The sequence below is a fragment of the Trachymyrmex cornetzi genome, unplaced genomic scaffold (assembly GCF_001594075.2).
Source record: "Trachymyrmex cornetzi isolate Tcor2-1 unplaced genomic scaffold, Tcor1.1 scaffold468, whole genome shotgun sequence".
NCBI classification, from domain to species: domain Eukaryota; kingdom Metazoa; phylum Arthropoda; class Insecta; order Hymenoptera; family Formicidae; genus Trachymyrmex; species Trachymyrmex cornetzi.
The window spans coordinates 836,632-849,401 of NW_017299487.1; the positions used below are offsets into that span (position 1 = coordinate 836,632).

The window sequence follows — 12,770 nt, forward strand, 5'->3', positions numbered from 1 at the left end:
TCAAACAAGGTCCTGCCGAGCGTATCGGTTACGTTTCCACCCCCAGCGTCTTGCAGGGCGTCTCGAAAAAAGGGTTTGGCGCCCTATTTCTTTCCCACGCATCAACGAGAATCTCAACTACGGGCGGCGTACTAAAACCGGCACCGTTTTAAGATTAACAATGCTTTTGTGGATTTGTACGAGTAAAAAATCTATAGAATAGAAATGAGACAAACGAGTAAAAAAAATACTTTATTCAATATTAAATATATATAGTAATAAATTTACAACAAATTCGACTTCGGAACGAATTATATCTTGATAGAATATCCAATTTCATTAAATCCACGACTCGCATAATTTCTTCTTTATTTTCTTCACTTGCGTCTGTATTAAAAAAAAAATTCAAACAGGCCGATGTGTTCCAATTCGAAATTTGGAGAGCGCGATGAATCTATAATGATTAGGTAATCATTAGGCACAGGCGGGCGCATTTGGCGCAGCTATTACCGATTGATCCTTTCTTCCCAGCGAGTCCCAGTCAGTGAAAAAGCCCTCCTTCTGTTCCCCTCCACGTGGAAAAAAGAGGAGTCCACCACTGTGGGAGATCGCGTACGCAGGGTGCAGGCCGGCCGTGAGGACTGAGGAGTCGTGAGAGGAAGCCTGCGCCCTGCGCTGCCTGCGCACGGTGCACGGCGTGCGAGAAGGACGAGGAGAATCACCTGCGGTGCACCTGCTGTGCAGGGGGCTCCTTCGGTCCCGTATTAAAAGTGTATCAGACGCTCCTCTTTTCGATTCCCTTTGCCTCTCCGTTCATCATGCCTTCGTTGCTTCTCCGCGTCCTCCTCCACTTATACACTCCTCCACACGCTACAGAATACCTGATGGCCCTTCGCACGATAATTGCCCTTCAACCGTCTTTCGTCTTTCGTCTTTCGTCTTTGGTGGAAACGATCCGGCTGCGCGTGTGCGCGCGATCGGCTCCGTTCCTGTAAATTGCGAGCTGTTAGCGATCGTCCTGTTGATCCGCGAGACGCATTGTTGAAACGCGAAGCATGTAATCCTACGAAAAAGATAAATAACAGTAATTACATAGATATCTTTTATGCGCTATAACAATATTAATGTACTTTTTCACGCCATTATAAAATACTTTTATATATTGTATTTTTGGCACGAATTTCAAAGAATTCTGCGACAATAGGTGAAGAATTATCTTTAAAATGTGAAAGACGAAGGGTCTTAGAACTTTCAATGGACATATGTAGGACATAACGCGTGCTTCTCCGATCACCCTTTTCTTCGCTCGCTTCAATGCCTCTGCTACCGATGCGAGGTGGCTATTGGCCCGTTTGAAAATTACCTTCGCAACCGACGTTGCCTGAGCGCGTGCTGGATCAGGCTGTGGAGGAGGCTAATAGCGTATGATTGCCAAGCTTTTGCCTGCTGAAAGAAACAATTTTGCCGCGTCGTCTTTTGAATGACTCTGACGGCATAACATTCTCGTTTGGTAAAACGTTCCTCACAAAAGCCTGATTCTGCATTTATGTCAAAGTAGTCGATTGAAATTTGCGCGCAAAAAAATGTTCTCAAAGAAAGAAAAAAAAAGAACTCGAAAGAAGTGTCTCTGTTTTAAAAAAATTCCTTTTTATTCGAAAAACATGCTTTTGATATAACCCTTTAAATTTGCGTTTCTAAACGCGCATAAAAAAAAGGGCTAGCAACAAAAGTGATTCTGATGATTATCCTTCGATATTCGATCACTCGTTTATTTTTATTAGTATATTCCTTCTTTTCTCCTACTCTTTACCACTTCCTGTTACGACCGTCTCCTAAAGAGATCGCATCAATTTGCTTTTTTTTCTAACGGTCTCGAAGAGATACGTTTCCCGCACACGTACTGCGTGGCCGCACTCGCTCGCGACGGACAGCAGGAGTAGCGACCAACGGCCAACAGGTGTATAGCAGGTGCACACCCCGAACGCCTTGAAGAGTTCTGTGGAGAGCTAAAAAGTTTCACGTCTACCTGAAGGTCCCACGCGAGAAGACGACGCGACTTTCAACCGTCGTTTTCGGAGGAGCGCCATCACCCTTCGGCGTTCCCACCCCACGAAGGTGGTCTCACTTACAACGACGACGCATAGACGACGCATAAACTGTTCTTCATCTCAACGCCCTGTGGTCTTCGGTAGAAGAAATGCAGGAAACTCGATATCTACAATTAGGATTATAATTGCTCGTTGTACAAAGCGTAATGAATATAACATAAGGCGGAAAGGCTTTATCGCTTTTGTCAGCAACGGTTGTATGCAACTGGCATTAATGAACCGTCTCCATCGGAGCTCGAAATATGAAGCTTGACATAACAGAATCGTAATGTTACATTAAACGAAATGACGTACGTACGCCGAGAGGCATGCAACGTAATAAACATCGCGCAGAATGGAGCGGCGAAGAAAGAAAAAACAATTGACGAGAGAGGTTGTGATGATGAACGAAGAGATGGGGGATAGTAATGAAAATGCGAATGGGTCAGTAAGAGAAAAAGAAGAAAAGGAACGCGGAGGTGGAGAAGGAGAAGCTTAAAGAGATCGCTAGTAAAAGAGTGCTACAATGCAATGAGGCGAAAACGATCGGATTGAAACAAGAGAGGCGAAGCGGAAAAACGGCGAAGCAAGGGAAGCGGAACCAGGATGAGAAAAGAAAATAGAAGGACAAAATGGAAGAAGAAAGAAAAAGAAGAGAGGAGGAAGAGTCGGAACGAAACGTGGTAGAGGAAACGAGCGGGAACAATACGCGTGAAAGAAGCACCTGCGTCTTATTATCGATCATCTATCGATCCGTTGCGCCTATGCTCGCAGCCTACCCTTTGGAATCACTATATGCGGCGCGTTGTGTTTTTGACCGTTAAAAATCCACCCTGTGTGTGTGTGTGTGTGTCTCTCTCTCGTGGAGGAACCGTCAGGTGCTTCTTCCTGGACGGCAAGTGCAGGCGGCACAAGTGCCTTTTCGATTTAATGACACGTTGTCCCACACGAGCGCGGGCAGCCACGCATACACGCGAGCACCTTTCGCCTTCCTTGAGGTCCTTTCGAGTTTCCGTTGGCCGTGCCGCCGTACAGTACGTGGCACTTCTAATTTTCCTAAAGAAAAGGGGAGAAGAAAAAAGAAAGACTGAGAAACGCCTCGAAAGTTGCACGGCGAACACGTCGTTAGATAATATATACGTTGCAAGCTGCACCGAAAAGTGATTTTTAATCTTTCGTCGCGTGAACATAAAAGCCGACGATACCGATAATTTGCGAAACGAGAGATCGTCGGCTTCGTACGTTTCGATGCGTAACAATCGTCGTAAAACGACAGAGGCGTTTCATTTCGAAACAGTGTTGCACATTTTTCCTTATCGAAATTCAATTGAGTTAATGATCGCACCTGTACGTCCCTTTCTCTTTGCCGGAACACCGTCGAGACATTCCGGCAGCTGTAGCTGTACATAAGGGACCAACGTATCCCCCGTATATATTGGTGCTGGTACGTATATATGCGTGTACCTACAGGTGGAAGGTATGATCATGAGGCTTCTGCCCTCTTCCTCCTCCTTCACCTCCTCTTCCTCTTGCGAGCTGTCTGCCTTTGTTGCGATTTTTCACTCGCCCCTTAGCGACACCGGCGCATTTGCTATTGCTTCAATTGCATCTCGAGCACCTATTAATTAAACATTAATAAGGCAACGAGCTTCACGTTTCGTAATTCTTTTTTTAAAACTGTAATTTGCAAAATGTAACAGCTTTTATCGCTCGAGGTTTCCGCAACGAACACCAATAAATTCAACCGATGCGATCGATAATTCAAAGTAAATGTGGTCCCTTTTAAATCGCCCGGTGTCGCACAATGTAGGCTAACTTAACACTTTCAACCATCTGCCCCGTATCGGGCATATGCTATAGGGATAACATCGAAAATGATCTGAAACAAGTATGAAAAAAGAAAAGAGAGGAAAACTGACTCTCTCTATGAGCTCCTGGCACTCGCTACCCGGCTGTCGGCAATCCACCTGTTGATTTCCAAATCAAAATAATATCACGGTTGCAACATTTTCCTGATCAACATCGTCCTTTTCCCTCAAGATTTCTTCGCGAGGAAACATAAATATCGCGACGGCGGAAGTGGGTAAAGCTGTAACATATGTATATCGCATCCGCGAGATAAAATTTTACGTCTTCGTCATTATCATATTGATAGACTGATATTTCCTGTTTTCTTTTTACGGATGTCAGATTCATCCGTGATATTGCAAAATAGAATGTTTATTGGAAATGTTAATTCGTTACACTAGTAATTAAGTTTTCATCTAAAAAGAAGTTTTTCATAGAAAAGAGTGATAGTTTTCAATGGAAAAGAATTGTTTATTAATTTATTCTGCATCTTTCGTGCTCGTAAAAATTACGAACAATTATGTTAACCTTATTATAATTAATTAATTATAATTAATTATAATATGTTAATCTGTTCAATTTACAATCATATCGTTTTGATCAACATGATTAAAAAACTCTAAGAAATAAAAAATTTTTACAGAAAGAAGATCTTACATTGACAGACAAAGTTATCAAATAGCAGGAAAGTTTTTAAATAAAGTATTAACAAAAAAAATTAATTATATTTTGGATCAAATAGACCCGAACAGACCAGCAGGGTTAATTTTATCGTTACATGTCGTCCCTTCGCTGAGAACGTTGATTTCCGCAGCGATTTCGCTTAATCGCTTTCAAATTTCATTGTTGACTACCAGTGGAACCCCCACGACCGTGGTAGACCGCGGGGATGTAACGGGGAGCAGCGAGGGCAGAACACTCTCAGGCAGGTCCTGATTTATGAACGAAATCTGGAGTAAATGCTCGTTTCCGCGCTCTACCGGGCGTGAAATAACTTTGGGTGAGTTTCTCACTGCAACTGGGGGGGCCATCCGCGACGCGACAGCAAGCCGACTATGCGTGCAGTTCCGGTCTCCGTGGACCGGAAGTGCCGGCTCATACCTTCCCATGGCCGTCATAATTTCACAAACAATCGTCTTTGCTGGCACTTCTACCTAATAATATAAAATACGTTTATCATAAACTATTTTTTCTTACATATCTATGCATTATATCGATAATACTTCCAAAAGATGATATAAAAAAAAATATTGAAAAAACGAAACTGTAAGATTTAAATATGAGATGTTTTTATATATTTTTTTCCTTTTTTCGATAAATGGCAATTGAAATCGTACAGTTAATGCAACATTTTAGCGTTTTCATGGGTTATGCAAAAGTCGGCCCATCGAGAATTGTACAAAAAAAGTAGCGGTACGTAATATTAAAGGCAATGTTAGTATGTAATTTGCTGGTAATCAGCGTGTAATCGAATGACCGCGAAAAGGGAGCTAACGACGTGCTGTCCATTTTATTATCGACGGTACGCGCAATTGCGCCTACATTAAGCAAGATAATTCTTGCGACTCGGGATATAACGAGGGATTACATGCCGTTTGAGTTTCGACCGCGACTTCGGCGACGGAGCCGGAAGCCCGTTCCCGCTACAATCAATGACATTCACATTCCCCCAGAGGATAGCCATGTCGCGCCGCGCCGCGCCGTGGGCGCGGCCGATGACTTCAAAAACATCGGAATTAAAGGGTTACGTCGGCTTTTCACTCGGGAACAAAAATCCCAAATTACGATCGCATTATGTGTCATCCTGAGAACGAGTCGATCCTTAATGGTTTCCCGCTATGCTCGTTTCGTTTTTGATTAGACAACATGATATTCTTCAACATCTGCAGTTTGTGTGTATTGTAGATTTTAATTTAAACATCTATATTAACTATCTAATAATTGTCTCCGCTAAGAGCGCAATGTTTTTTTTTAGAAAACTGCAAATTTATTATTTTATCTATGTTCCATTTTTTCATGAGTGCCTGTTTTTAACCATTTATTCGCGCTTATGTAAAGATAATGGCGTACCCCTTTCGCGTTTACCAAGGCGAGGTCGAAGGTCGGCTTATAAATTAAGCTTTTATTGCAGCCGGCTTCGTCGCCGGCCGCAGACGAAAAGCCTTTTATTCATTCGATAGGAGTTCCCTCCAGCCTTCGATTTAAGCGGCGGTGGGAGAAGAAGAAAGTAGAAAGACTTAGAATGGGGGGAGGGGAGGGGAAGAAGAGCGAGGAGAGGTTCTAAAGAAAGAGAACGAAGGAGATAGAAAAGCAAAGAAAGATAGAAAGAGAGGTGGAAACTGTTTTATCTGCTCCCTCGTGATTTTTGCTAATTAACTTCGCCGCAGGCACCGCTTCATTTTTGTTGCACAAGAAGAGATTAGCTCGTTGCTCCCGAAAGATACCGATTCTATTCGAGAAAGATGATGCTCTCCCTTCGACTCTTCTACACTTTTTCTTAGATTGAACAGGACTATAATTATTAATACGATGAATTATCTACGGCTTAAACAAAATGCTTTTATAATTCTGATCATGTACTATTTATAATGTTATCCGCTTGTACTGTATGCAATGAAATAAGATCTTTACATCTTTAGATTCTTCATCTATCCGTATGGAAATTACATTCCTGATTTATATACTTTTGCACGGCGGGAATTACATGCCGTATCTACGATTCAGTTTTATCATTCTCGCTGATATCGGGCATAGACAGACGGGTCAATCTGTCTCTTCTTCTTCTTCCTCAGCCGCGAGGAAGAAAAGACAAAGTATGTTCGTGACACATAATCGCGCACAGCTGTACATATCTATACATAAAATTAATAGCTTATTGCTTCGGCTTATTTATATCGCGAATAGTTTTGGAAATATAAAAAAATTTAGATAGAACAGATCTGAAAATAGTTGAATTTGTTGGATCATTAAAATAATTATGCGATTAAATATAAAACGCTTAAACATTGATGGCAATGCTGCAAAAAAAGTTTTAACATTCTAGCCAGTTTAAGCGTCATACATAATTATTTTGATAATCCAAGCAAAATTATTTTCAGATCTGTATTTAGTTTCATTTTTAAATACTTTAGCAAAATCGTTTTTCCGTGTCTGTCAATAAGTAGCATTAATTAGCGAACGTTATGATATTGTTGGAGGGAAAAGCGATGCTTGACTTGAAGACGATACTTTTCCTTGAACAAAGACGAATACCTAGGAAATGTTTTACGTGTTTTTAAAACCAATCCATATTTCTTTGTTTCTCATATAATAAGTAGTTTCCGAGAATGTCAAATATTACATAAAGAATACATAGATGGAGAGATAAAACATCGTCAGAAAAAAGAAATATTATCGAAGCGACCTTACAATAGCGAAAAAATTACTTGATACTTTGATCGCACAGACTATTATTATGACGCAATTAGCTGAATTGCGATGTTGCTCTATGATTATGTTGAGAATTTTGTGGAGATTTATTTCCTCGCGCGCGGTGTCTCGAAGAAGACGGTGAGATTTAAGCGAATTAAATTTTGTTCGTGATTTTCGACACAAAGATAGACTTGACTACGGAGTGTCGGTGCCATTAATATCCAGATTTCGTGTCATTACAGCTCGTAATTACATTGTCGTGCCTCCTTCCGTGACTCGGTCGCGATTGTCTCCTTTCGATTAGAGGCCGTGTCAGGTGTTGCCGGCCTCGATGCGGTTCCTAGTCGCATCAAGATTTAATGACCGGTATAATCGACGTCACGGTGCACGCACGGGTGTCTAAGTGGTCGGAACGACGAAGGGTTGATGAGTTGCTTTATCGCTAGGAGTGGGAAGTGAGGGGAATAGATTTTTCGCGGGGAGACTTCTCTCTTGTGCGGTTCAAAGGTTGGGCCGATAATACGCGCTCGCTCGAACAATTCACTGTTAAGAGATAACAATGTGCCTCATTTATTTACATTCGCGTAAATGGGCGCGTGTCTCGGCACTGGGATATACTTTCATGCATTATCGTACTTTTCTTCGAGCGAAAGAGGAAGAGGATGACTGAACGTCACTCGAGACACACGCGTGATCGAGATAGTCGCGTTTTATATAATACTATTAACAATGTTTGTGATAGAAGTACATTGCCACGCCACAATCTCTGCGTTGCAATTAATCATTTATTGGAAAGGCGCAAAAGAGTCACAATACAACGTGTTTAAATAATTTACAAATATCTATGCAAATGTAAGCAGCTTTAATAAAGCAGATAATTCGTGATTTATTATTTGTTACGTTAGATGTATATAGTTTATATTTTATTTTGAATGTATGTAAAACTTTATCTAAATTTAGCTAAATATAATTTGAATTTTAAATAATTTATAAAGATGAGACAATATTTTTATTTATTGTTAATAAATATGACATCTTCTCTTTCGATTTGCTTCATCCTGCAAAATTTATAATTTAGTCTAAGTATATTACATAAAACATAAATATATAAACATTGCAGATATCAAAGAAATATATTTTAGTCACAATTGGTAATTTATCAGTAACTGGTAAGCTGCAAAGTAACATTTCTGGGTTTCCTGAATACATCATTGTAACATAGAGGGGGAAAGCGAAGAATTTCTTCTCTAATACATATTCTTTATAATTATAATTAATAAAGTTTTTATTTTCCAAGGAAAAATGCAAAATGTTCTTTATAACCTTATATAATCTTACCAAAATAAATTAAACATCAACAAAATACTAAATGCTTGATAGGATTCGAGGATAATTGCAGAATATCGACATAAACGATCGTCGGTGAGGTAGTTTATAGTATTGCAGATCTGGTTGTCAACATCACTTTCTTTGAATAATATGTATGTATTATACATACATAAACACGAATTATTTTATCGAATGTATAGTTGTGTTCATTTTCAATTTTATATTTGTTATATTTAGTACGTGTGTTGAATTAATAAATATATTAGATGCAATATGAATAATGGATAATAGCAATTGATATTTACCTTATAGAGGAAAGCCTCCTATTATAAGATAGACGTCTAATATGAAATAGCGGCGTATCTGTTAAACTAATAAACGCTATCTATTGGTTCCACCATGAATTTATTGCTTTTGGATTAAAAATTACTTAGTAGAAAATTCATTATTAGATTATGCCTGTAGTCATTGTAAAACAAGATTTTAGAATTTGGATTTTTTCAAGTTTCATTGAGATGAGCATTTAAACCTTGTTTATTGTTTAATAAATAAATATTTGGCAATAAATTCTTCATGTAGTGATAGAGTATAGTCGTACTAATAGAAAAATACAGGATATGTTGAATCGTTTAATTACAGAAGTTAGATTTGATGATCGTAAAACCATAAGGCGTGGAAATCGTAATATGAGATACCCAGAGTATTTCTAATATGAAATAACCCATGCTCCTATGTTATATGAAAATCATTGCTAAAGTATCAATGTTATTGTACAATAATAAAAAACACAACCGGAATAAACGTCGAGTGCCTATAACTGCGATGCTTAATTCTAACTACCTGAAAACGAGTTCTAGGTATAATCTATTGCATGCTTATTTTTCGCGCACGCTGACTGTGTTTGTTTCTATTTTAGAAACATTAAATAATTTTCTAATTGCAATACTGATATACTTTGCGTTTTACTATCGATTTCTCGGGGCATTTTATATTAGGAGAACAATTTTTTGACTTTGCGATTTGCTCACTTTTTACATTTCTTTAATTTTCAAAAAAAATGAAATTTGAATTAAATTTTATGTAACTTTATCTTAAAGCTTATTAAATTCCCTTCAAAATGACCTATTATTTTTTAAAATTCTGCGCATAGACTTCTAGCATTTACCCAAAATGAACTCGGTATCTCATAACAGGGGCCTTTTCGTTATATATAGATATACGATTTAATTAAAATCAAATAGAAGGTAGAGACTATACTTGTTATACATATATTATCATTAATTGTCAGCAGAAAATAGTAATCAATTTTATTATACTTTTATTTATTTTTTTGTATACTTAAATAGTTATAATTATGTATTGAAAATGTTAATATTTGCAAATAAAATTTTATACGATATAAGTATATGTTAATATCGAGTGTTGAATTCATAATGTATTCCGATAGATAATCTTAATGGATAAAATTTTAAATCCCAGCAAACGAAAATGGATTGAAATGGATAAAAATGGATTCAGATTTTCGGAAATATGGATTCATGAATGTTAAAATGAATCCTTTTCAATCCTGAATGCATTTTTATTCATTTATAGGAATGCATGGAGTATATTTCTATGCTTTTTAATCTAAAAATAATTAAAAAACTAAAAAAATACTTTAAAAAAATGCCAATTTAAGCCAAACACTGGTTATTATTGTGTATTTTAATATATATCATTTATTAAAAATAAATTAAACCGTAATTTACGGTTAAATATTCATTTTTAATAAATGATATATATATATATATATGTATATTAAAATACACAATAATAACCAGTGTTTGGCTTAAATTGGAATTTTTTAAAATATTTTTAGAATTTTTCTTTAGAACCTACTGATCATATTGTTTCTAAAAATAATATTATAGTATTTTGTGTGCATCGTGAATACTGCTTAATTTAAAATTTTGAATAGAAAATGCAGTTTTTCAATCTAGTTCAATCTAAAAATAATATCAGCCATTTCTGTGCATGATGAATACTGCTAAATTTAAATTTCTGAATAGGAAATGCAGTTTTTTAATTCAATTCAATAAAAAAAGTTTTTCTATTAAAATAGACCATTCAATAACCAAATACTATTCAATTCAAAATTGTAAGTAGAAAATCCATTGTTTCATTTAAAAATGCATTATAAATTTATTCGAAAATATGAATAAGAAATTTTTCGTTTTAATTCAACTGAGTTAAAAAAAAATCGTAAAAATATATCATGAATTCTCCTTCATTTAATAGTTTAAAAAAACATAAAAAAAAACTACGTAAATGTATACAATAAATGTTACATATATAAATTCCTTATTTTTAATTAATAAATTAATCGCTTTTATGTATATTTTATATTAACACGTTTCCTTTATTATATAGCGTATATTTTTTGTATAAAAGTTTTAAAATAATAACTATAGAATTTCATATAATTACTACTTTAATTTATTTAAACTTTTACATATATAAACATTTTTTATATGGAATTCAATCCATTTTTATGGATTTAAAATACGGATTCGGATGTATTGAAAATTTTCAATTCATTTCGATCCATTTTCGTTTGCTGGGATAAATGTTGTTCAAACAAGCACAAAATATAAAAATAATTTATGTAGTAATAAAAAACAGTTATATGCTAACAAAGAACTGCTATGTGATAACAAAATTTATTTATATTTGTTACATATACCTATAATGCAAGAACGTAGTCGTTCGTAAAGTGTTAACTTCTTTTGAGATTTCCTTTGCTTCTTTGCTAAAGTTAGGAATACTTCATCCATTGACGGCTGAGTAACCGAGAAGTCTGTAATCCACACATATCTCTGTCTTAGCTTTTCGAGTTTATCAAACACATAGCTGTACGAAATCCCACTCTCCAATTCGTATTTAAGAACACCCTGTCATGATGAAAAATTAATATATTTATAAATTTCTTTTCTATAGTTTATACTTTCTCAAAATCTTTTTTAAACATATTTTTATTATCCAAATTATCGAATAATAAAATTAGTTCCATTTACCAAGTAACTATCTTTAAATCTTATTGTTGGAAAAGTCTCGTTAATGATTTTCTTAATTTTCTCAAGATTTGTAAACTGGTATCCTGGTATTATTTTAATATTTAATATAAAGTTCCGACCATATTTTGCCTTTAAATATTCGCAAGATCCAATTGCAGTAAATTGGCCGTTAACTAAAATACCAATGCGCAAACACATCGCTTCTGCTTCTGGCATACTGAAATTCAAAATTGAATCTAATATGTATTTTACTTATTAAGCTTGTATGAACTAACCTATGCGTAGTAATTAATATAGATCTTCCCATCTCCCGTATCTGATGCAAAATTTCGCAGATTGCATGTCTAGTCATTATGTCAATCCCAGCAGAAGGCTCGTCCATAAATATCATCGGTAAATCGCCGGTAAGACTTTGCAATATGCAAAGTTTTCTTTGAATTCCCCAAGGATAGTGAGCGATTTTCAGATTCTCAAAGTCCAACATATCTAGAATTGAATTTTATTATTAAAGATTATTTAGCATTAGCATACTTTGAATTATTTTAAACAATGCAAGAAATTTTCAATTTGTTTTTAATTATATTTTTACCTAATACATCAAGCCATTTATTTACTTCTTCGTTGATACTTTCATATGGAACACCGCGAAGTGCCGCGTGAAGTTGCAAGTATTGTCTTCCAGTCATAAAATCACTTAGTCCGTTAATTTGTGGACAGTATCCTATCATACCTACAAACTTGAATTTAAAATATGTAAACTTTTATATATATATAGATACAAATAATATTTTTATATAAAAAACTCAATTAATACTATAATGTAACTGCCTATTACGGTCCGAGCTGGATCTTCGTTGCTTTAAATAATTCAATCTTGAATTACTAACATAATATATCCTATACAGGGTGTCCATTAAGTCGCGGACCGGGCTAATAACTTGAAAGAAAAAAAAATTTTCTAAAAACGCCGAAACACGTCAAAATATTTTTCAAAAAATCTATCTTTTGAGGGGGGTTTCAACCCCCCACCCCCAAGGGGGCACGAGGGGCACGAGGGGGGATG

At 36.1% G+C, this 12,770-nt stretch overlaps 1 protein-coding gene across 1 annotated transcript in view; it reads right to left on the reverse strand.

Annotated features, from left to right (window-relative positions):
* Positions 1-849: 849 nt before the first annotated feature.
* Positions 850-12,770, reverse strand: part of LOC108764934 (ATP-binding cassette sub-family A member 2) — a 30,257-nt gene continuing 18,336 nt past the window's right edge. Inside the window, exons 28-33 of the mRNA XM_018513340.1 lie at positions 12,297-12,444; positions 11,983-12,193; positions 11,708-11,924; positions 11,377-11,584; positions 1,343-1,517; positions 850-1,042 (exon numbers count right to left, since the gene is read on the reverse strand). Of these exons, the coding sequence (XP_018368842.1) occupies positions 850-1,042; positions 1,343-1,517; positions 11,377-11,584; positions 11,708-11,924; positions 11,983-12,193; positions 12,297-12,444 (1,152 nt within the window). The remainder of the gene's footprint in view (positions 1,043-1,342; positions 1,518-11,376; positions 11,585-11,707; positions 11,925-11,982; positions 12,194-12,296; positions 12,445-12,770) is intronic.